We start from the raw sequence: 25978 nt of genomic DNA on the forward strand, positions 1-25978 counted from the left end.
CTCTATGATCTTTAAAAGAACTCTACCCTGAGACATACCAAAATTACAACTTTCGCTCTTGAACATCTGCCCTAAAAAATGTTAGAAAAGAGCAAAAGAAGCCTGACTTGCAAAGATCCCAGAGGTGCTTCAAAGCCTCATATGCTAAAAAGCTGCAATGTAACCGTCACTCTGTGAGATTATGAACCCACAAATCAATAATGCAAACCCCTCCCAGAGATCTCTGATTTGGGGAAGGATTTCAGTGAAACACTGGAGAATTGCGTAGTGCGGCGGAGACAGAAAACGCATTTTTCATCTACGTCACTTTGTGCAATATGGTGCAAGGCCAGGAGAGAAAATAGGATAGTGGTATTAGACCTGAAAGGCAGGGTTTGTGATTTCAGGTATAATGTTATAGGATACTGCTGTGTTCCTCCCTTGATTTGTTATGCATCGTGCTCTCTAAATCTGCCAGCCTGCTCAGTTTTCTAACCAGGCACTGCCCTACCTGACAGAGACATGCCCTTAGTCACACCAATTCTTTACTACTCATCATCCTCGTCTCTTAAGGGAGAAAAAGGTCAAGTTCTCAAAGAATTTAAACAAAAAAATGCTTAATAATTCACATATGAACACTTTCTTTTATGTGTGTTCCTAGGAACACGATGATTTTAAATTACAAATTCTCTGATGAACCTCTTGTCTTCACAAGCAAGACTACAAAATACAAGCGTGTTTCTCTAACCCCTTCTTCAAAATATGTTTTTCCTTCAAAGCACATCCAAATGTATTACTGCAGCTCACCAACTCTTTGGAATGAATGCTTACTTCTGACTGCAGTGTAAGAATACAATATATTATGTGCTTTGCATAATTTACAGTGAAGATTGAAATAACTTCCTAATGTACTCATCTGAGAAAATAAAATGCACTAAATGGTGTTTGCCCTTATCTACAGTTGTACATATTTGTTTGTTTCTTCTATGTAAACTGTTTTTCAGAAACGATGCTTCCATTGAAAACTGACATTTCCATTTAATCACTGTTTCAGTTTCAATTTACTTGGAGATATGCTTATGTCGTGGGGTCAAAATCAGGCCTAAAACATCCCAGTTTGAAAGAATGCCTGAAAAGGTGGAAAGTGCTGTTTCAGATTCTGCATTCCATTCAGGAAACGTAAATATAAAATTATCTTGCTCTGGGAAGTAAAGCTGCCATAAAAGTTAATCTGCCTTTCTTGACGATACTGTATTTCACAGGACCACCACTGATTTCCTTTAAAGGTCCTGGGATTAAGATAGTGTTCCCTTATTCTCACTTCTTAGTCAGATCAGACATTTCCTTGACTCAAATACAATTTCTAATAACAGTTCACAGGTCGAAAATGGGAGCAAAGATTTTAAAACTGAGTCCCCTTTGAGAACTATATAGATATTCATTAAATAAAGGCCATTACCCTTGTGCTGCTGCAATGTGAAAACAAATTCTCCTGAATATGTCTTTTGCCGGATTTAATCAAGGAAAACTATTTGAAATAAACAAAGATTAATAATAAATAAAGAAATAAACTAGGATTCAAAGTAAAAAAATGATAAATGTGAGCTACTGAACATATAGCTAGATATGTTCAAATATCTATATCACCCCTACACAAATAGTAGTAAACTTTACAATTCCATTAGATTTAAAGAATATCTCTAAAATGTTTATTATGTCTAAGAGGGCAACCAAAAAACCTACATATTTTCTACGTTGTTTGGAGCATGCTTTGAAGTTCATCTGACTCCTAAGTAAAACATTTGAGTGAATCTTTGGAAATTTAGTTTCTTCCTCTAGCTGCATGAAAGTCAGATAATGTGTTTTGAGGGTACCTGAACCCATGAAATCTGTACCTTCTACATTACTGCGAGGAGCTGATTGTTTTTCATACAGCCAGTGAGGAGAATCAATGTAGAAACACATAGTCTATTTTAAGCTGTGAAGTAGAATAAGTTGTTTCCTCAGACTTTATTCTTGAGCGACTTCCCATAGAAGTAGGGTCAATGATATTGATTTGTTAAAATTTCATTTTATACTACTCCATCCTAGAAATACAAATGTCCAGAAGGTATCAGCTGGTGTTTCCAGCAAATCTGCTGCAGATTATCCTGTTGACACCTTGGGACAGTAGGCTTCTTCATTAAAAATAACCAAGGAATGACAAATACTACCACGAGTCGTCTATACCTGAGCTGTGGCACCTGCTGAGCCACGTTTCTGCAGCACTAGCTCTCTCTTCAACTCTCTACCTCAGACCAGCTAAAACCAATCACAATATCAAGGGAAGAACTGTGACAGCTTCCAGCTTGTGCCGAGAAGCTGCAGCAGCCAGGTGGCCAGGTGACAGGGTCTGTGGTGCATCAGCCTTGGGCCACTGGATGTGGCTGGCTGCTGGCTCCCACTGCCTGTTGCCCTGGCCGGATGAGTCTATCACTCAGCGGCGTTGATGGGGCCCTGCTTCACTTGCCATGAGCTGGCCAGGACTTCTTGTCCTCCTGAATATCATCCTGTCCTTGCTCCTTTGTAAATGGATGGAATTAATTCACTATGGCAAATGCCTGAGGAAGGTCCACTGGAACTTCCTAACGAGATCCTGGGTATATTGGCCTTGTCACAGGCAGTGGACGTAGTTACCTATGGCAGGTTTCACCTTCCTTATACATCTGCATCTATTTTAATGACAATGTCTATCTGCAGGGCAGTCAACACTGATCTCACAAAAATTATCTTCAACAAACAGTTTTATCCTTGGTTGTTGTTCCTTTCCCACTGTGATACCTAAGACCTGCTTCTTTTTTACGACAGCAACAACTCAAGCACCAGTGGGAACCAGGGACCATCCCTGGAAGTATTCAAAAGACAGGTTGATATAGTGCTCAGAGACAGGGTTTAGTGATGTGGTTGGTTTTTGTGTTTGTTTCATCACAGCTAGGTTGATGGTTGGACTAGATGTTCTCAAAGGTCCCTTCCAACCTAGACAATTCTATGATTACAAAGGAAACATGTTCAGATCAGCAGAACAATAAAACGTATCATTCTTTCCACCTAAGAATCCTTGCTTGCCACTTTGGAAGCATGTTTAAAAGTGATACTTTTTCTTCTGACTCATAAAATAAACCAGTATTTAGTGCCAGTGAGGAACCCCACCACCACCACTAAAACACGCACGCCGAATATGCTGCACTTCAGCTTCAGAATATCTCCTGCACTGTATTGTATTCTCTTACGACTGCCACAGAGAAGATTAGAAGTATCTCAAAATCTCGCTGCAGTAGCAAAATTTGGTCTGGTACTATCCAGATCTCTTCTGGTAATGTTCTGTTTTCCCTGTGAGATTTTGCACTGCTTTTAAACACTGTAATTTCAATTTAGATGGACGGTGAGTTGGATATTGCAGTCTCCATTAACAGCTGCAATGTCAACATCTTTCATTTGCATAAATGTTGTGGGGGTTGATTTGAAGAATATGGTATTTTTGCAACTAGTTCACTGGCCCATCATTTTGATTATATTATTATTCCACATACAGCGAGGTTTATATGAAGAATTTGTACTACATTTTGAGGTGGAAAAAAACAGTAGCTGCAGAGAAATTCCCTTAGAAAATGAATTTGTTTTCTCGAGGTGCAAACTCTAGGTTTCTCTAAGGTGCAAACCTTAACATAAAAGTTCATGCTTGGTTGTAGTATCCCTTTTATAATCCTGCAGATTTATTGATTATAACATAATCTCAGATATTATTTTAGTAGGATAAGAGAGAATAGTCTTAAACTTCCTGTGGACAAAGTTCATGCTTGGCTGTAGTATCCCTTTTATGATCCTGCAGATTTATGGATTATATCATAATCTGAGATATTATTTTAGTAGGATAAAAGAGAATAGTCTTAAACTTCCTGTGGACAAACAATGCTAATCTAAGAGAAGACACCGATACATACCATGAACTATGATTTTTGAAAAGTGGCTTTTTACTCGATTACCATTGTTCTCCCAGTGTGATATTCAGGAGGAGGAGAAATGTCTTCCTCATTCTGCCTCCATATGATATTTTCTCATCATATTGTTAATTACTGTGCCATCGGTGCGTACAGTGTTCCCTCTCAGTTCAACTTTTAATGGACGTGATGCCTTTAGTTGGAGACAGTTTGCTCTCCTGTCAAACTTGAGATGGTAAATTCCTTCCCAGGTCATCTTCTCTTCCTAGCATTTTCAACTAATCACAATCTATTGATCTGCTTTCACTGACGTTAGCTTAACCTTAAATCAGGAGACACTCAAACTGGATGCAAATATATTGGTACTGCAGTTTGAACTAGCAGGAGAAGCTTCAGCATGACTTCCCATGACTGTGTGTTATTTAATTAGATTTATTCATACAGATACTGCTAAATAAAATCTCTAATTATAATATTGACTTATGAGTTCCTATAAGCAACAAACTAGGCTCTTCTGACAAAACAATCCCAGATACAATAACGAGAATAATTTTTCCTATCTCCATGTAGAATTCTTGCCTTCAGTTAAAAAAATAAAATAACAAGAATAATAAGTCATTATTCAAATGTCTTCTATTTACACTGCCTTTTAAAATCTCTTAAAGCTCACTGAAGACAAAGATTTAAAATAACATAAAAATAATGCCTGAAAAGTTTATTAGGATAGTAAAATTAGGTGAAAATAAGTAGAGGGCAATGCCTCACTGTAATAAGAATAAAAATAATTATAAAAATAATAATAAAGAATATTTCCTCAAACCTGGAGAAGTATTAGTGATCATGATCTAGAAAATCCCAGAGAAGTCATATATTTGAACACTATCTTTAAAAAAATAACTAAAAAGTACGGTAGAAAAGATTATCTGCAGGCTCTTATCAATAGAGTAACTATCTAGTAAAACCCTGCTCAGGTTAATATTGTAAAAAATAATAATAAAAAATTAAATCGCTTTGTCCATCCCAAGGGTGGAAAAAATAACTAAGATTTTTAACCACTGGACTTGAACACTTCAGAGACAATATCCCACCAGAGAACAAACGTCTGGCTTTAATTCATTTTAGGTGGTATGGTTTGTTTGATTTTCCTTTATTTCACTTCTTTTGCCTCCTATTTAACAGAAGTATTTGCTTGTGTATTATTGATTTCACTGCATGTAATAAAAAGTGAAATTACTATTTTTCTGTTTCTAAGGTAACTGCAACATACTTAATGTCATAATTACTGTATGCAATCCACAGTGATAATTTAAGATTTCATAATTACTGTATGCAATCCACAGTGATAATTTAAGTGCAAACTACTCACGCATAACTAATGCAACTGCTATTTATTTTCCAAAGTTAGTTTGCAATTTAGTTTATAATTCAAATTAATCAATCGTAAAATGTTCATAATTACAATATTTGACTGCTACAAGATCCACCTTTGAGTAACACAATGAGAACATAATTTGGACTTTGAGTTAAAATACATGTTTATTTTTACACCTTATTCATTGTAAGTAAAAGGATCGATTTTTGCTGTCATTTTGAATACTTTACCAAAGAAAAGAAACATTTTTTTAACCTACTTTCCTCCTTTATGGATTTGAGCTTTTATTGGAAAAAGAGCTTTATAAATATATCTCATTAACTATACAGCTACTTGATGAGTGTCCTGTTGTCATTTGTAGGTTTTTAGACTAATCCATGAAAAAATATACTAATGGCTGTCAAAGGACTCATTGTTTTTATATTTCAGACAGACTTAGCCTAGCCTGTCTTTAGATGTTAAAGACTATGGAAGTGTTTTATCTTTCAGGCTTTTGAATTATTCTCATAATATCCAGAACATTTGAGAAACAATTTTTAGCAATTTATTTTCAAGGACAAAATATGATTTGTCATTAAAAGTTAAGGTATTCAACATCTGCACTGGAAATAAAACAGAAGCTTTAATGCAGTTGACTACAATAATTTCTAACCAAGGATTTTACTAGAGATACTGAAGAAAGACAAGTTAACAGACATGTGGCAAATAAATTGCCACCAAGATTTATACTTGAGTAGCCAGAACTCCCTGCACAGATACAAGTAAGCACAAATACACAAACTCTCATTTGCAAAGGTTTCTACTACATCTAGAAGTGGTATATTGGGTCATTGTTTTGTAACACCATTAAAATGCTCAGCAACATTAAAATGTATAGCATGCACAGGGAGGTGAAATATATGCTTTTGCTATATTGATCATCAATTTCTACGTTTTACTCAGCATCATATGATTTAAAACTTGCTTTTACAAGCTTTTAATCCTTTTTCTTTTTAATGAACAGCCAATTTTCAAGGCACATATCTGTTTTCACTTGTAACTGAATAACTAGTTTTTTCTGCATTTTCTATATTTTTTGTCATACCACACTTAGTGAAGAAAATGTCGTTTCTAAAGAAAATTGATTATATATCCTGTATCTGTCTACATAAAAATATAAACGATTTAATACAGTAATATCTTTGTATTTCATTCCCATTTTGTGCAGGTTGCTAATTCATTTTTTTTGGTGGGTGTCATCCTGTCAGAATGAGAGGGTTGTAGCTACCAATAAGGATTGCAGCAAAAGATGAAAATAGCTCTCACACGGAGAATATCAAAGAGCAGGGTACTGTATTTGAGGCGGGAAAATGGAAAGAGGTTTTAAAAAGATTTTCTCTGGTTCTTCAGAGAATTTTCTTTTGGAAGGGAAGTGGTAAAAGCATTTAAAGAGACTGGAAAAATTAAAACCAGCACTGAACTAGGAGGAGCTCTTCCAGTCTTCAAACCAAACGGCAGAACGTCAGAGTGTCAAAGTGCTCTCTGCTGGAGCATGCATTTACACATATCAGATATTCAAAAGAAAAAGGGCTTTTTATTACCTTAATGAGAACCTGAATATGTCCCATGGCTTTTGATGACTTGAAGTACCAGAAGCTCATCACACATGTCCTGCTTGATTCTTTCCATCTGGAACTCTTCACATGGGCTTTTTCATTTATTAGGCCTATTGCAGTGGCCTCAAGATACAGGAATTTTCCTGAAATTAAATGATGGATTACTGAAACGTTGTTTTAGCCTTTCAAACTAGATTCTAAAACTCAGCAAAGTAAATGCAGAAGCATAAGAAATATACTTCCCATATAGATCCTATACTAGTGAACCTCAGTGCACGGTAAAAAATTACTAGATCACATTTATTGTGTACTCGTTATATCAGGAATAAACTGGGAGCAGCTTAAGATTTAAATGGCCCTGTGTAGAAGAGCAAAAAAGCTTCCATGTTTCCCACCTACTCTGATGACATGTCCTTGCACAACAGCATTAGATGCTATTTTGACAGTACCTCATACAACAGCCACACTGGTATCCCTAGCAATTCATATTACCTTTGGCCATCTGTACTCTTTAGTGTATGAATATTAACTCACATTTAAAGGATTTGTTCAGCAGAAACTGCAAAAAAGAGATGCCTACAGTTAATATTTTCCAACAGTAATATGGTCCTTCATTTTTGCACTTTCATTTTTTCCTTTGTACAAAACCCAAACGTGTAGTTTGCATAACCATAAATATTTAAAATAACACACTGTTAAATTATAACTGCACATCTACTCAAATTTGTATATGAATTAGAGAAAAAAAAATTTACTTCATTAGAGATGGAGTTAAATGGGTTCATTCTAACTTTGACACTTCTCTGGCTAATTCTCTGTCACTTCTAACAACCATAGGTGTTTCCCATAATACTATGGGATGAGAAATTTGCCTTTTTCCTGAGGTCAAGCATATATTTGAAAAGTGTAGTGAAATATTCATGATAATATTTTTAAAAAATATAATTAGAAAATGCAAATGAACTTTTTTTTTCTATGTCTGCTCTTTTGTGTGTTAAAAAGCCATGTACATAAACACTATGAGATACCAAAAGCATGCCATATGATGGCCCAGTGTCTGCTAGGAAGACATGGCTAGATGGGGTTGAACGCTGGGCATGTTGATGTTTGTTAACGCCTGTTTAATATTTGGCAAATGGCTTGTTTTTTGAGGAGACCAAACCAAACGACAGCACCTAACCCAAAAAACTTTGGCAGTCTTCTTTGGAAGGAAACTTGGATGACTCTGAATGACTGGAACCAGTACTGTGGGACAGTGGGCTGATCACAGCTAATCCAGCTTGGCCAGGAGATAATACGACAAATCACTTTTAAATTCCAACCAGAATGGTGTAATTATAGAATCACAGAATTGTCCAGGCCAGAAGGGACCTCCAAAGGTCATCTAGTCTGACCCCCCCGCAGTCAGCAGGGACACCCCCAACTAGACCAGGTTGCCCAGGGCCTCATCGAGCCTCTCCTTGAATATCTCCAGGGATGGGGCCTCAACCACCTCCCTGGGCAACCTGTTCCAGTGCTCCACAACCCTCACAGTAAGAACTTTTTTTTCAGACTATAAACGAGCTCTTGAGTAAGAAGAGAGAATGGAGAATTTGGCACGTTTAATTACTCATCACAACAAACAGGCTGATCACAGCTAATCCAGCTTGGCCAGGAGATAATACGACAAATCACTTTTAAATTCCAACCAGAATGGTGTAATTATAGAATCACAGAATTGTCCAGGCCAGAAGGGACCTCCTTATGTCATCTAGTCCGACCCCCCGCAGTCAGCAGGGACACCCCCAACTAGACCAGGTTGCCCAGGGCCTCCTCGAGCCTCACCTTGAATATCTCCAGGGATGGGGCCTCAACCACCTCCCTGGGCAACCTGTTCCAGTGCTCCACAACCCTCACAGTAAGAACTTTTTTTTCAGACTATAAACGAGCTCTTGAGTAAGAAGAGAGAATGGAGAATTTGGCACGTTTAATTACTCATCACAACAAACTTAACTTGCAGATTATAGAGTAAATTTCCAGGCTTGAGAATTAGATCAGCGCTAATTTTATTCATATGTGTAGTGGATTCAACATATATACCATGGAGATACATAAATCTATTCTAACTGCACCAGCTATTTTAAAAGCCAAATCAAAGACAGGCACACATTGGAGAGCGGTTCTTTTGTACTGCATCTTAGTTTGAGATCAGAGAAACGCAGCCGGGCTGGACTGTCTCAAAATTTAAAAACATATGAACACATAATCTTTGTGATTATTTCTGTCTGCCTGTTTCACCCTCTGTCACCTTGGCAAGCTTTCACTAGCTCTTTCTACATATCTTCAAGTAAACTTTGTTTTATTACGTTTTGTCCTGCAGTACTTTGTGTAAATGTTCAACAATTGTCAAAGACAAGTCATACTCCTTTGTGCAACTCTACTGTGGAATATTTCAATTTAAGATCAGTTCTGAGCTCAGCTTTGGTAATGTCTTTATATGAGCTATGGGACCTTCAAAGGCAACTAATGAAGGCACAGCACCTGTAGCAAGAACAAGACCAGATAACTGGGTTCTTTGGGCAAAATAAACCAGGACCTCCACTGCCCCAAACAAAGGAGGTTTATTTATTTAAATGTATTTATTTATTTTAAATTGCCTAAAATTAAACTATGAGTAACTTTAAGTTTCTAGGTAATGAGCTCGAGCGCTTATGAAGTGTGACCCAGTGGATCTCAGAGCTGAGCTAACTCACCCTTGCAAGCTGCTGACAGACCAAATGTCTCTCTCCAGACAAGCAGCAAATTAACTTGCTTAACTCACACAGCAACACTTAAAGGAGAAACAACCGAGAATCAATTCTTCTTAACTTAAGGTAATTTTGTAACAGTAATTAATATTTTAATATTGTCACACATTTAATTCATTAAAGATGACACCCTGATTAGACCTGTTAGAACCCCCCTGCTGCCTGTGAAAGGAGGTATGAGAAGCTCCATGAAGACAGTTACATCTTGTTTGTGAGCTGACAACATACCAGTGGTATTTCCAAGCGTGTGGTCTCCGGGAGGTCTGAGACTTTGAGGTGAGCTGACCCCTATCACCCAGTTAAAGCTGTCTGCCAGGGAATTTTGCCAGCCACATCTGCCATTCTCAAAGGTGCAGGAAGTTCCACATTCACTCTCGTCTGTATTATCCCCACAGTCGTCTTCAAAATCACAGCTTTGTTCTGGTCTGTAGCACTTGCTGTTCTGACATTGCCAATAGCCATGTGAGCAGGAGCCTGAAAAGAGAAGAAAGGGGGAATCACACTGCCATGCATCCCAACAAGGTTACTGGAAGGTTACATCTCAGAGACTTTGATATTTAGGAGGAGGAGGGTGGTCCAGAGCAGTTTTATTAAAAGCCTTTGGTTCCCCTGAAGTGCCAATCCATTATCAGTTTATTTCTTTTGTATTTTGTCAAGAGATTGCCTAAATAAATGACTGTTTCCCTTGTAAAGCCTTTGAGGGCAAGCTCCAGCCAGGCATTCCTTCACTAACAAAGCTTTCTAGTCTGACTTAATTGCTGACATTCTCCTTTCATGTGGTGTAGGATTAAACCATTCCATTTTAGCTGAAAAATTGAGCTTAGTTTAGCAGCCCCAATTTGGAAGAAAAAGCTTTTCTATTTTAACTAAGGAGGTTTGCCTTTTAATGGATTTTTTTTTTTTTTCCCAGACAAGTTCAGTGGGGTGATGCTGTCCTTTTTGTGCAGTATTCCTGGCATTAGAGAGGGATAATTCTGCTATTGTAGAGACTAAAAATTGTAGGACTCGTTTCACAGGATCCATTTCCAAGCTTCATGTTTTCATTTCAGATCAGTTTCTACAAGGCTCTGATAAAAGCAGCCCCTTCGGTACATTCTCTAATCAGAAAGAGAGACACAAAATTCTGAAATGGACCCTCCCTATTTCCATTTTCCATTCTGCTTTGCCAAAAATAAATGCACAAGCATAATTTTATTTAAAAATAAGAGTATCACTATATTAGCTCATCAGACATAAAACTACAATATGTACATGTATGAAAGCTGTACAACCATGGGAAGAATTTGAGTTAATTGATATTAAAAATCTCATGGTACTAAAAATATGTTTCCATTGCCACTATTTTAATTTAAAGGAGGACCTGATGGACCTAAATGAAATTCACATAAGGCTGGATTTTATTAAGAGGTCAGAAAAACAGATTTATTAACAAAAAGAAAATAAGAATGGGTTTGTCTGTTGGCAACCTCCATCCCTAGGACTTTGTTTATGCCAGACGCTAATTTACAAATGCCCCAAATTAAGTGAAAAAGCATTGCTGCATCCTTTTGCTGTAGACTTAGGATAAAGTGAAAACAAGCCTTGAATCACTAAAGAAAACAAGCATTAACCCTTCTTTTTTAAAGTAAAAAATCCCCCTAACACATACGTATTAAAAATAAGTAAATAACTAAAAATAAATATTGGAATACCATAGAAAAATCTAGCCATTTTCCAGGGAAAATATTCAGTTTTAAGTCCTGATTTCTTAGTAACATAAAAATATGTATCATATCTGCTCTAGAAGACAGTGTATGATTTGGCTTTTAACAGTTGCTCAGAGAAAGGAGGAAAAAGTGCTGAACAGAAAGAAGCAAGCCAGAATAAAAGTCTGATGACTTAGAAAGTCATGACCATTAGGCAAAGGTGTCCAGAGCTGAAACAAGGAAAATGGGTAAGCTCTGACGAGAAGAAAAAGACCTGTTTGAAGTTCACAGTTACAAGTTTATGAAAGCATCAGTGTGGCTTTTATTAGTACACAGTCTCTGAAAATGGTCCTCTCTAAAAAATGGACTAATTGTATCGATGTACCAGGCAGTGTCTAATTATTGCAACCTGCAAGCCAGTTAGAGTCCATCAGAAACTTCTCCTCTCTATCAATCTGCTTCAGAATTTCAATCATCTGTGTTGTTTCCCAAAGGACAACAGAGACTTGTTATAAAACTGCTGCCTAATTTAAATGACATCTCTTTTTAGGTGCTAGTAATTATAACCTTACATTCCTTTTATGTGATTGCACCAAGAATTTAAGCAAATTAGGAATTTCAATTTCAGGATGCAGTCCATGCTTGGAAATACTTTTCCTTGCTGTTCATCATGATCAATAATTGTAATAACTGTTACATTTTGAGGTCCCTTTGTAGCATTGCTTCCAATTTGAGGTAAAAAAAAAAAAAAAAAAATGGTGTTGGAAAGTGGAAGTCTTTCTGAGGAAAAACAAAAAAATCCATCTTGTACCCTGGCATGAATGAATCTTTTCAAGCATGTTTAATGAATGATGTTACACTGTCTAACTGAGTCTGTAACGTGACTTGTTTCTGGATGTACTCACACAGTAAGATTTTTCTTAAAATCACATATTTCTAAGGCTTTATGAGTGTTAAAAAACAAACAAACAAACAAACCAACCAACCCCTAAACTAAACAAACAAAAAAAATATCAAAAAACCTATGAGAAAAAGGTTGGGGTTTTTTTTGAGCTCTCTTCCTCTTTTTCCCTTCTTTTTCTCAATCCCAGCAATTCAAACACTGTCTGTATAGATGCTTGTGAGTATAATAGGGATATTTAATTAAGAGGAGCTTCTCCTTAGCAAGGTCTGGTAACTTTTTCCTCCAAGCAGTGTTTCTTGAAGGTTATTAGCAGGTAGACTTTTTGCCCCATGTGGTAACTGCATCAACACACTAGGCTGCAGTGGACCCAAAGGAGCTGTTAGTGTCTTCCAGATCAATAATCTTTGAATTGAGGAGAATTTACACAAGAGAGGAAAACAGCTGCAGCAGTCAATAATCCCCTTGTTTTATATACCCTGAGAGAAATCAACAGATGGAACATTTATATTTTAAAATATGACATTAAGACAAACATTAATCCCCTTTATTTCATAAAGGTGTTTCTCTTAAATTTATTTTGAAAAAAATGTACCTGCAAACATCAAGAGGGAAAATAATCTTACTAGCAGAGCTGAAATATGGTTTATTTTCTACATCAATGAACTTTGAATAGCAATAAAGATAACACGGTATATAGGTTGCAGCATTGAGGCAGAACAGCAATAAATTACAGAAAAGACATTCATGTTAGGAAACAGCATCTACGTGTTATTCAGATGCGTGTTATGTGTGTTATCTTCAAACTGTGGCAAGAACGGTTGTGTTCTCAAAGAAGTAATTCCAGAGGGGAAAAAATTATTCTTTAATCTTTGAGACCACAGCCTGTGTCACAACAGGACTTTTCTATGAGGTAGTTAATTTTTATGTCACTCTGAATCATAGTAATCTATTATCTATTACTAATCTATCTACAGTAATCTATACTCTATTAATGAATGATATGATGCACAAGCGCCCCTTTATTTATTATTTGCTTTCACTTTAGCAGGCACAGATATTTGAGAAGGACCTGATTTTTTCCACTATCACTCAAAAGGCCTACAGATCTTCCAATGATTTTCCTACATTTGTGTTCAGAAACACCTTATACTTAAAGCTGATTTTTTATCACGCAAATTCTTTCTCATCAGTTGTTTGTTTCCTCCACAATATTTAGGTTGCCTTTTATTTTGGGATGAGAATCCTTCCTTTTATAAAGATAATCAGGTTTTTTATTATTTTTTTTTAATACCATTTAAAAAGTGGCATTTACCATTAAAATGCATTCTAAGTTCTCACAAGGTGTTTGGACTTATATTTGAGTATGCAATCTTTTCATTTTCAGACAACATTGATGAAAACAAATTGTGTCATATTTGCCTGGATTGGCCATGAAAGATTCTTAAAGGAATTCTATGATTACACACTTACATTGAATAACCAAATGGAGCCCAATTAACATAATTTATCAGAGACAAGCTGAAGAAATACCTTGATCATGTTCTGTAATTATCTGTAAGACGACAAACACTGACAGCAGAAAGCTCTAATCTAGTAGAAAAAAAACCCCTAACATCACATGCTGGAAAAACGAAGTTAGTGAAGTTCAAATTAAAATAATATGATTGAGTAATTAACCGTTGAACAGATAACCAGAGACCGTGATAAATTCTCTATCAGTTAAGAGTTTTAGAGACTGAATTTTTCTTTCCCCCAAGAGATCAGTTTAACTTAAAATTATTTGATAAATCAAGGAAAACTCTAGATGAAAACCTGGTTAGTGTTATACAGGAGGTTAAATTTCATATTAATAGTAGTACCTTTGGGTTTTAAAAATAAAAGTATAGTTGCAGACTTTAATTTGGTAATATAATTATGAAAATTTATAACAGATAAACTAAATAGTTATCCTGGCTATAGTAGCTACAAAATCAAGATTAAAATATCAAATTTCTCCATTAGAGTCCAATCTTCTTGAAGCTGGTCCTTCAAGTATCTTTTCTTTATTGGAAATAAATTAGATATGATAATTAAACTGATAAAGATAAATAAGACCAGAACGTCTAGAAAATTGCAAAAATATGACTGCATATGGGACAAGAGGCATAGGCACAGGCTGGAACACAGGAAATTCTATCTGAACACGAGGAAAAACTTTACTTTAGGGGTAACACAGTGTCTAGAAAATTGCAAAAATATGGCTGCATATGGGACGAGAGGCATAGGCACAAGCTGGAACACAGGAAATTCTATCTGAACACGAGGAAAAACTTTACTTTAGGGGTAACACAGCCCTGGAACAGGCTGCCCAGGGAGGTGGTGGAGTCTACCTCTTTGGAGACATTGAAAACCAACCTGGATGCTTTCCTGTCTAGCCTGCTCTGGGGGACGCTGCTTTGGTAGGGGGATTGGACTAGATGATCTCCAAAGGTCCATTCCAACCCCTACCATTCTGTGATTCTGTGATTACACTAGTTATGACTCTAGTCATAAGCATTCATCACTTAAATATCATAATTTAAAATTGTTTCTTCTTCAGTTCTTATTTTATATCAACTTTGCTTTAAAATCACCAGCAATCTAATTCATGTTTTAGAAAGAAACAGGAAACAGATTGGTTCTAAGGATATTCCAAGTTGATAAACTTATGCTTCTTAAACTGATTATGTTCAATGGTATCATCATCTATGTTTTCCAAAACTAAATCCAGTCAAATGAATGGGATAGTTTACAATTCTCAGAATTATCAGAATAACACATCAGTAGGCCTGAAAAGCTAGATCTGCTTCAAAATACTTTCAAAAGATTTTATTTACATTCACATAGCAAGAAGCATATCAGTTCCTAAATCAAAGCTGGAGTTCCTGTAGTACCATAATCAGCTATAGAGGCCACAGTAATTAATCAGCGGGCTAAGAGTTTGACATCCCAGGGATAGGAGCTCTCTAGATAATTTAGATCTCTGAGGTTTTCCCTGCAACTATTACTCCATTATCATTCTTGCTCTAAGTTGACATTACTGTATGACTGAATTTTATGTGTCCTTAAAAAAAAAAAAAATTGCTAATAAAAACATCTTTCCTCTAATATGTCACCACTATAACCCAAGGACACATAAAGTGCTTTCATCACAGCTGATGATGCATAGTAATAATGACTTGTCAGCACAGGAATGTGAAAAATGCATCTCATTTCAAAAGCAAAGCTTTGGAAATTACAGGAATTTTTGAAGACTTTTAGAAGTTGAAGTGCTGGGAAAAAAAGACTTAAAAACTACTATATATTGTCAGCTATTTTGTTGTAAAGTGTCTGTTTTTTCTAGGACTGAGTTCAAACATTTGAATTTTTGGTTTTGCAAGCCTCTCAAGTACTCTGACATACTGATGTGCGTTCTGAGATACCCAAAGTCTAAGAAACAACAACTTGAGTTCATTTGCAAAGGGGACTTTGAAAAGAAACTATTAACCTAAGTTTCTCCCATGACAAAGAGCCAATGAAGGCTTCTCCAACAACCAAAACTTGCTCAGTTGATTTCTTATCTTGTCCTAACCTAGGTGAGAGAAGGCAGTGAATATGGAGGCCCAGAACTCGACAAATGCTGGATCCACAGCTGGAAGCATAAACCCAAGTACTTTTAGAAAGCCCTTCTCTTGCAAATAAAGACATGAAAAAACTTAAGCAGTAAAAGTACAAAATCGTCACTGAGTAATTATATTATACATCCACGAGACTTCAGAAGTCTCTTCCAGGAAGTGGTGGGTTTTTTTGACAAGTTAGACACCATGAGGTAATCCAGCAATGGCTTTAAACTTACATAAGACTGCTCACTATTCAAAGGGGAAGATAATGAATTATGCATACCTGTTTTCAGTTGTGGGCTTCTACTATTTCTGAATGTCAATATTTCCCCTTAAATCAGTACTAATGTTCAAAAATACAAATTCAAATTACAAAGGAAGCTCCTCTGGAATATTCTCAGTTACGTACAGGTGAGATGAAAGTGTGAAAGACCCGCAATAAATGTAATTTTACATTGAATTTCTATAAACAGCTACAGCATTTAAACACAACAGCATTTAAAGTCTTTAGCAATACCAGAGTAAAAGTCAGGTGTAGGAGAAGTGAAAAAAGTCCAAAACTGATTAAACTGAATCTCACGACCCCTGTGAATCCTTCATCTCTCATTGCTCACAAGGAATAAGTTTCAGGATTACTCTATTTACCATATGATATCACAAAACTTCCTATCTATATTAGACAGAATGCTATAGTGAGCTGAAGAGGACATGATGATTAAAAGATTTTATTGATGTCTTGAACAGCCTTCCACACAGCTCTGAGCCTCCACTGGAAAGGTCAATAGGAGAATGAAAAACACATTATACTTGATGGAAAAGAAAGATACCAACAAACTCTTTAATCACTCAGTATCTCAAAGAAATATAACTTCTAATATAGTAAGCTTTTCCCTTTCCTTTGTGTGACAGTCATGTTTGCTCTCAGACAAAGAAAGAAAAACATGAAAAATATATCTATAAAGTCAGCATATGTGGTTTAAGGTGACTTTCTGCAAGTCACAACAACTGTATTTGGAACCTGTATGCTCTAATGCCACTTACATTGTTAACGTCTCCTAATGTGATCAAGTAGCTCTGTTCCTTTTTTTTTTCCAGCCACTATGAACAATTCAGACAAAAGCTCTTTTAATTGATTACCCTCATTTAACATTAGTCCAATTCAACATGATAATTTATTCCCAAAAGCAATAATTGCTCTATTAACTGTACCTCAATTCAGTAGGTGTTCATGTTTAGCAGCACTCTTTGAGGTAAGCAAATATTAGCACATAAGATGAGCAAGTGACTGAACAAGGAAACAGCAGCAAAGTTTATTGTTGGAAAGAAAGTCCTGATGAAATTGTTTTATCCAATTTCGTGGGAACCTGGGCTTTAACAGGAATTGCTCAAATCACTGGGCCTGGTTCACTTTTATGAAAGGAAACAACCTCAAGCAATTCCGGTGCCTTCAATATAATCAGTAACTTTCTCCATTGCTGCTACTGGAAGGCTATTTTTTGGTTTTCAGATAAGAGACCTTTTTAACTTCTAGCCTAAATTTATTCATAACCAGTTCAGATACAAATTTGTATGCAAGCTCTGCTATTCTGCTCTCTTCGATGCAGAAAGGAAGGAAAGGCAAACACAGAATATAGTGCAAAAAGATCTGAAACCCAAACCCCAATACTACTCAAAACCCTCATATTTTCCTGGCCCAAACCTTCATCCGAAAGTCCAACAGAAGCTGAATATTTTGTTAAACCAATCTGCTTTTGAAGCCTAGCCATACAACACTAGACAACTTCAAAATACAGAAAAAAATAATTTTGTATCTATGGTTGTGACAAAATACTGAGAAAGACTTCTGGGACATTTCTGCTTTCTGACAAACTAGGTCTTAATAATTTGAGGTTGGGTATCCAAATTAAAGATTTTTTTTTTTTTTTTAATTGAAAATACATCCTTGAGTCTTTACAAGTTCACAAACCAGTAGGTCATGTTTTGTATGTGCTAGAACACTGAATACTGGCATTGCTGACAAAGCTCTAAAATTAGCAATTTCAGCACTTATTACTCCTTATTAAGAGGCAAACGTTCTCTCAAAACTCACAGACTCGATCTGGGTTATTCTTCAAGAACAGAATGAGACAATTGTACTCTCCCTGAGTTATAACAGACCTACTATGAAAGCTTCATAGCTACAGCTTTTTGACCAACACATCGGTTCTACTTGGAACTCATCCTCTTGGGCTTTTACACCTGGATGCATCTGCACCTCTCCTAAAAGTCACTGCTCAGAATCACTTGAGCATCCTTCACAGAAATTGATTACGAAGAGAGTAAGCTGTAAGATGTGTATGAAGCCAACTCTGTCTCTGCCTGGCACTACAGAACAGCAATAGCTCTACTACACAAAGGATCTTTTCCTCCTTTTACAAAGAGAGACACAAGATTTTCTCTTTAGATACTATCTACTGACAATTTGTTATCCTATTGCAAAAAAGTTAAGAATAACAATAAAGTTTCTCTCTTGGATAGTGAATCTTTTACACGTCAGCTACTGTTTATTCTTGATCACTAGACAAAGTAACTCATTATCTATCATGCTAATTAGGTTTTATATATCCCACTGACACAATTGTGTTAAGACTTAAGAGAGAAGTAGGTTTAAAACTTAGGATCAAAGTCATGCCTGAGTTTATCATCATGAAATAATTATAACTTGCTATTAATACTGTCACCTGAAAGGGGACCAGCATACCTGTAACACGTTTTCTCAGTAGGGAAATACCTTCTCTAGAATAGACATTCTGCTCACATAGAACCTTTTGGTGTGCAAGAACCTGCTGGTTTCTTGCAGAAGCATGAAAAAATCAAAATATTACAAAAAGAGATGTTTCAGCCATGCTTCCCAAATTTACAGTCTCAGTTTAAGAATGAGAAGTCAGTATTTTCTCTAAGACTGTGCAAGTGATTGCATATAAACACATGCATACATATGCATACATTTGCTCTCTATAACTACCTGAAAGGAGGTTGTAGAGAGGTGGGAGGCAGCCTCTTCTTCCAAGTAATAGGTGATAGAACAAGAGGAAACAGCCTCAAGTTGTGCCAGGGGAGGCTTAGATTGGATATTTGGAAAATGTTTCACAGTGGAAGGGTTATTAAGCATTGGAACAGACTGCCCAGGGAAGTGGGGGAGTCACCATCCGTGGAGGTATTTAAAAGATGGGTAGAAATAATGCTTAGCAATATGGTTTAGTGATGGTTTTTGTCAGTGTTAGGTTGATGGTTGGACTAGATGATCTGAAAGCTCCTTTCCAACCTAGGCAAGTCTATGGTTCTATATGTAGGGGAGAAACAAATGTGTGTGCCCCATTGGGAGGGACAGAGTAGATGCATTTTGCCACTGTTCAGAACATGTCTGTAGGCAGCAGTAGATTTCATATTCAGCTTTCTAAGCCCACATTTCAAGCAAGGTTCCAAACAGATGTCATGGCTAAACAGTAGCTGTAAGCTGGAACCCTCGGTGGCTAATGTAAACCCTTGCCCGGACAAGTGAAAATTGTTGGTATAGAAAAGACAGTTTGCTGTAAGGATGAATTTAGACCATTACTTCTAAGTGTTGTGAATCTACAAAGTTCACAAAGTATATTTTAGATGAGCTACAACAAGAAACCGGTCTCTGGTGGCTTTTTTCCTGAGATTTTAGTAGCTTTTTTATTATATACATCATAAAAGTGTTTTGGAACATCCTTTGCTATCAAAACCAAAGCTTTTAAAATTTCTAACATTGCCACAGGGACTCACATCTGCCATTAAGAGGATAGAGTCTGAAAATACCAAAAATAAAGAACCAGAAATCTCAGCTAGTGTTCCTCTTGGGATAACATTCATATAAAGCTAAACTTTAAAATATCGATCTCATTTACGATAAATTTCCATGACTGTTTTGACAGAAGTAGAAAGCCAATACTACCTACTGTAACTGGCAACTTATCAGAGATAATATCTGGAAAACATCACCCATTTCTTTCCTGTTTATCTTGTGCACAAAGTACAGTATAATTTCTTAGGCTTGATGCAGTCTCATCAGTGTTATTTCCCAGTGCCTGAGCAGTACTTAATGATATCCTAAAGGGGAAAGCTACTCATTAGCAGCAGTTACAAAGCCAAGCAGCTCTCATAAATTAATGATCCATTCTCCCAGTAGTCTTTGACATTGGGAAATATTAACTTTGTTTTATTGATCAGAAAGCCAGAGAAGTGAGATGAAATGAAGGAGGAAGTGCAGGAAGTTTGCAGTAGGCCCAGGAACAAAACACATCTCCTAAGTTCCACTTTAGGGGTTTACATTTCAGTAGCTCTGGTGATAAATGTGGAAGGAGGACAGAGATTTGTCCTGTTCTGTCTCTTCCTTTATCATTTGTGTCCAAGCAAATATTAGAGGTAAACAACATCAGTGCTTCAAGGAGCAGCTCTTACTTGGGGTTATCGGGATCCATCCTCAACACAACTGTATTACTTTTGGCAAAACTTTTCTGAGTCTTATTTCCCTTGTGCAGTAAGTGAGGATGACACAAATAATTGCACCAGTGCTGGCGCTGCACCTCATGGGAACAAGATGGACACAGTGCCTAAGCAGTATAAATAGGAATTCCCACTAGCCAAAAAGCATTAAAGTCTGCCTGCCTTATGGCAATCTATCCTCATCGGCTCTGTCCCACTCTTAGCTCCTTATTTTACAACAACTGTATTTTACAAATATTGATAAATAAAAACCACTGAATTAAGCAGGATATTGTGTAAATATATATGGCTGGACAAGAAGTCTTGCAGAGTCACAAGTGTTGAGTCAGTACCCAAACAATTATCTCATAAACTAATTTTATTAGAATTTCGAAGATCTACTTAAAAGCATGCTAATTTCAATATGTCTTTAGCAACCTATGCATTCTATTCTTCTTTTGAAGGAGAAACAAAGAAATGAAAACAGTGCTGCTATTCATTCTATCCAGACTTCCAGACTCTATTTGTCTGTAGCAGGAACATACCTGTTGGAGGCAACATTGTGGGTTCTGCTGGTAAAAACTCCTGGGATGGTAAGCACTCCCTGGATAACGTGAGGTCATCAAGTGCTATGCCATCTTTGGGACCTTTTCCAGCTATCCCTTCAAAGACAACTTGGAAATCTTCATTTCCATCTCCATCCAGGACCAGTGTCTTGCGCTGCCAGAAATTTCCCTGGTTTCCAGTAAGATTAAGGAGAATTTTTTCATGTTTCATTGTAGTCCTCTGATAGACAACCAATGATCCAATGTGAGCTCCATACATATGGTAATAGAATAGTATCTGTAAGCAAGAACAATATCCTCAAGTATACACTAGATGACTTCAGACACATTCTGCTGTTGTATTTACCCTAATTGCTAAATGGAGCATCATTAGTGGCATTCAGAGTAGCCCTTAATTTTACTGATTCAAAAACAATTTAATTAAAATCAACACAAAAAGACTTACTAGTGAACATTTAACTATTCCATAAGCCAAACTTGGAAGCCAGCATTACAATACTGTGACAGCTGATCTTGCATTTCTTTTTAACAACTCTTGCATGTAAATGTAAAAAGAATGAAGATACTCAATAAGAAAATGGGAATGGAGCACTGCTGTTTACAACATGAGAAATAACTTCAGTTTACTCACTGCTCTGGTTATAAATGTGTTTGTGCTAGGTTATAGAGTGTGTAATTAGAAAATAATCTTCTCTAATTAATGCAGTAGCAGCACTTCTACATGGACTGCAAAAATGCAAAAAAATAGCTAAAATAAAACATAAAAAGTCCTTGCATAAGAAAACAGTGATTTTATATTTTAGTAAAAATGGGGAAAACATACACACTTTGTCCATAAAATAACAAACCATTGCATAGTTTTCTGCTACTCATATCTGATGCCACATAAGATATATTGGTTTGTTGTTGTTGGTGGTGGTTTCTTCTCAAGAAATATTTCACTGATCATCTCTATTCAATTTAGGAATATTATTTTTATGCAATCTAGAAATCAAATTCTGCATTCCTGCTAGTACCACACCCATACATACCTTGCAGTCTTTATTCCTCCTGCTTAGGACAGGACTGGCAATTCTAGCTTTCTGTCCTGGCAGCTGACGAAATGAACTCCTTATAAAAATATAGTGACCAGATGGCTCTTGTAACGTATGATCAGTTGCTGGTCCAGTGCCTATTTTTCTAGTACTGCTAGTTCTGAGGTTCCAGTCAAAATCATCATTTTCATCTTGCTTCCATCCACAAAGATCAAACTCAAAATGGCAATGCCCAATAGATGTACCTGAAAGACATTTTCACATACATGAAAAGAGATTTTTTTTTCAAGAATTAGGTACTTATACTACAACTTAGTACTCAAATCCATAAAAGAAAAAATAATACTTCAATAAAAAAAATCCATGTATCTTATTAAACAGAACATTTTTAATGTTCTAGGATACAATAACAGGAGAGGATTCAACTGAATGTATATGAGGTACATCTCTGTGGTCTCATTACAGTCACCAAAGTCCTTGGTATAAAAGCAACCAGATACAGCAATCTATTTTAGGTCAAACTGAATAGCTCTTTAGGGTTTTACATGGAAAAGGGTCTATTAGTGCCCTCCATAGGGTGTCCAAGACATCTGCAGAAAACTTTATGGAGGAACACGTTAACATCAGGTGAAAATGATACCAAATGCCTATATTTAGGGAACAGAAATCCATCCAAATGAATGTATTGAACACCATAAAGACACAACCTTCATACAGGCACACATAGGTGAAACACAAATTCAAGTGTGCTGACTTTGAGGTGAATCACACCCATGGTTTACTTTTGCATGTTTCCAGAAGAATTCACACATGTAATTTCTTAGCCAACATGCAAACAAATTATTATCAACATGGCTCCTTAAATTGCATTTAATGACTAGAAAAAGATAAAGCTGTCATAATTTTGATGATTTTTATATGAAACAACATGCATGCTCTTTATTGATTTTCCAATCTTGAAATAGCCAGTATGGTGAGTCAAGTGCTCCCATAAATTAAGGTTAAGTCAGTCGCATCATTCCAAAAGTTTAAGCTGTGTATATTTTTTTCCTCTTTGCATCTATAACTTCATCATAATTATTACCAAGTAGGACTAAACTTGCTGAAATAAGCTGGAATTTCGGCAGAGCCTTCAAGAGACTTTCAACTGTGCCCTGAATATTCTTACTATTATTGCTGGAAAGTGCTTTGAAGATAAATTTGGAAACTGTATGGATTATTTGGTCTGACAATGTACGACATGACAAAAGCTCTCTTCTAAAACATAAACAGAATCTAAGCCTCTTCTGGGGTCTGATAAAGTTCAGCCACTTAAAAGTAGCTTTTTTTAATTAGCAGCTGGTTGGAAGCCTCAGTAATGAGGCCAAAGAGCTAAAATCCATGGAGTCTGCACATGGACCAAAACCATACAGACAGCTAACTCTAAGATTGCAGGCTGAAATCATATTACAGATTTCTTCCTTGAATTTTTCTTTGTGGAAGTGATAAGGATAGAAAAGAAGCTAGAAATTCTTTCTTTAAAATACAGACTGTTTTGTAAGAATAGCTTCACTATCTTTTCCCTTTGTCTGCAAATATGATGCCATCTGAAATAAGAATTAAAAAAAAAACAAAGCCAAACCTGATGTGCTAAATGATATTATCATCATTTATGCAAAACATCACCTGTTTAATAACACTAATATTTAATTAATAACATTAATAACGTTACCTGAACTGAATGTAACTGTCCATGAAATTTGTCGCTTGTCATCTTTTGCCTGATCATTCAGTTACTTAATATTTCATGATCCTACTTAAATTCCTTCAATTACTTACAAGTTCCATCTCAGGTCAATAAAATTCATGCATGCAACTGATAATTATATTTTAAAGGCATGGTTCAGGAATCAAGGCATGAGCACTGAACACCCCTGCTAATGCTGTATAAATTGTGTATTACTTGATCTAAATTTAGATGTCCTTGCAGGATCTCTATAGTCAAACAAAGAAAAATGGTCATATCTAGAAGACAATTTATCTCATCTAACTCAAACAACTGATTTTAAATTACATGAACTTCAGTCTGGAAGTGAGTCACTCCACTGGTGAAAAAGAGAACTTAGGCAGCCTGCTTAGAAACAGCAGATGACTGTGTACTTGAGTATTAAATCTTTGGTAGTAGACACGTCTAGGAAGAGCTGTGAACTCTTAGTAATGAAGCACAAAAGAAAAGGTAATGCTTTTGTCTGTGGAGCAGTGACACAGGGCTGCTGAATTAATCTACTGGATGAGAGCTTAATAATTTAAGAATAACACTTAACAGTAGGTATACGAATCGTACTGTATTGATCACAAAAGATTTAATGAATCTTTGTAATAAACCAAGTAATTAAATGGAGCAAAATTTAAATTATTTTAAGTCCTATTATTCCCAAGAGTTATGCCTAGATGAACAAGAAGTACAGAGCTACAGCAGCAGATCTGTAGAACAAAACACCTGAGGGGGAGGACCTGATGGCATTTCGGGGGGCGGTGGAGGAAAGAGGGCTGAGGTGGTATAGATGGATCCTGTGGGCTGAATGACCACTACTGGTTAGAATACATTTGATGTCCTCCTAGAGTTCATCTTTCAATTTATTTTCTAATGAAATATACTTGAGCACATTCTACAATGCAAACCAAATCATAATAAACCATAACCATAATAAATCACATCGTCATAATACAATGCAAACCAAATAACAATAAACAGGAATGAGAGACTTGCTTCAGAAGCACACTGATGAGTTAACCAAATGGTAACCAAGCTCACACAAAACCAAACATCTACCAAGTACAAGTCACCTGCACTAGCGCTAATCCATATTTCAGACTGGAAAGACACTACTGCTTCACAGCCTTTGCTACAAAATTTAATTTACTAGATGTCATAAAACAACCCTTTCTGCTTCAAGGAGCAGTGGCCAACTCAATCTAATCAGAGCTGCCTTGTATCCTCTGATACAGTGATAACCTCAAGCAGCATAGGACAACCCTCAACAGTTTCTAAACAAGGTTGAAGGAACGCTACAACCCATTACCTCTCTGACACTATTGTGGTTTATTGTGTTTACCAGTGATATTATACTTAAAGAAAACTCTTAGCATGGATCATTCATTCAGTAGCTAATGGAATAATTTCCAAACATTTGACAAATCAGTATATCTGTTAAACTGTTAAAACTTATGCTATGGCACTGCTATCATGCAAGCAGCAAAAAAGAGCCCTCTACAAAGCAAGCAAAACCAAGGCCCAGATCTCTCAACAGTAATTTAACAGCTTTATGAGTCACAGTTTACATCTCAACAGCACTGGCTTTGTCTAGACATTTCTAATTAGTCTTGGCGAGTATCATCGTGTGACATAGTCCTATTCTGGACTTTCGGGAGTATTACAGACACTAGAGACTAGTTTCTTTCAACACAGTGCAGAAAGATTTCATTAACTAATATATCATGACTCTAGGTGCCCATAGCAAACATCTACAGTTAGAGCTTGCAATCAAGGAAGGTCTACTGTGAAAAGGTGCTATGGAGATGTCTTGAAGCTGCACGGTTTTCATGTTTTTTAAAGTTTTTTGCCATAACTTGCCAAAACTGCCCATTTCTTGTTTCCTACGCTTTGGTCTACCATGCTTTACCCTCCTAAAGCCTTCCTCAGGCTTCTGGGTTTGAGGTTTTCAAGCTACAGTTCTATGGTTCAGCAGTGAGGAAACAACTTCTCTGGTGGCTGGAAGGAACAAAAAAACCTTAACAAAGAGTGGAAATACGTTCTTCCTGCCATTACGTTCTCTTCAGAGGCAGCCTGCCTCATGAAAAAGCTGTGAAAACAGAACTAGTATTTTCACGTTAGACATATTTTCAGCAAGTGCTATACCACGTATTTCTTCTTTATTAAATATGTAAAGCAAGGGCAGCACCAATAAAAGAATCCTCAAATTCTCCAGAACATAG

The 25978-nt window shown here is 36.4% G+C and overlaps 1 protein-coding gene across 1 annotated transcript in view; it reads right to left on the reverse strand.

Annotated features, from left to right (window-relative positions):
• Window positions 1–25978, reverse strand: part of MALRD1 (MAM and LDL receptor class A domain containing 1) — a 279653-nt gene that overhangs the window by 118015 nt on the left and 135660 nt on the right. Inside the window, exons 28-29 of the mRNA XM_014945933.1 lie at window positions 9938–10183; window positions 6909–7066 (exon numbers count right to left, since the gene is read on the reverse strand). Coding sequence (XP_014801419.1) covers window positions 6909–7066; window positions 9938–10183 — 404 coding nt within the window. The remainder of the gene's footprint in view (window positions 1–6908; window positions 7067–9937; window positions 10184–25978) is intronic.

The sequence above is a fragment of the Calidris pugnax genome, unplaced genomic scaffold, assembly GCF_001431845.1.
Source record: "Calidris pugnax isolate Ruff unplaced genomic scaffold, ASM143184v1 scaffold19, whole genome shotgun sequence".
NCBI lineage: Eukaryota > Metazoa > Chordata > Aves > Charadriiformes > Scolopacidae > Calidris > Calidris pugnax.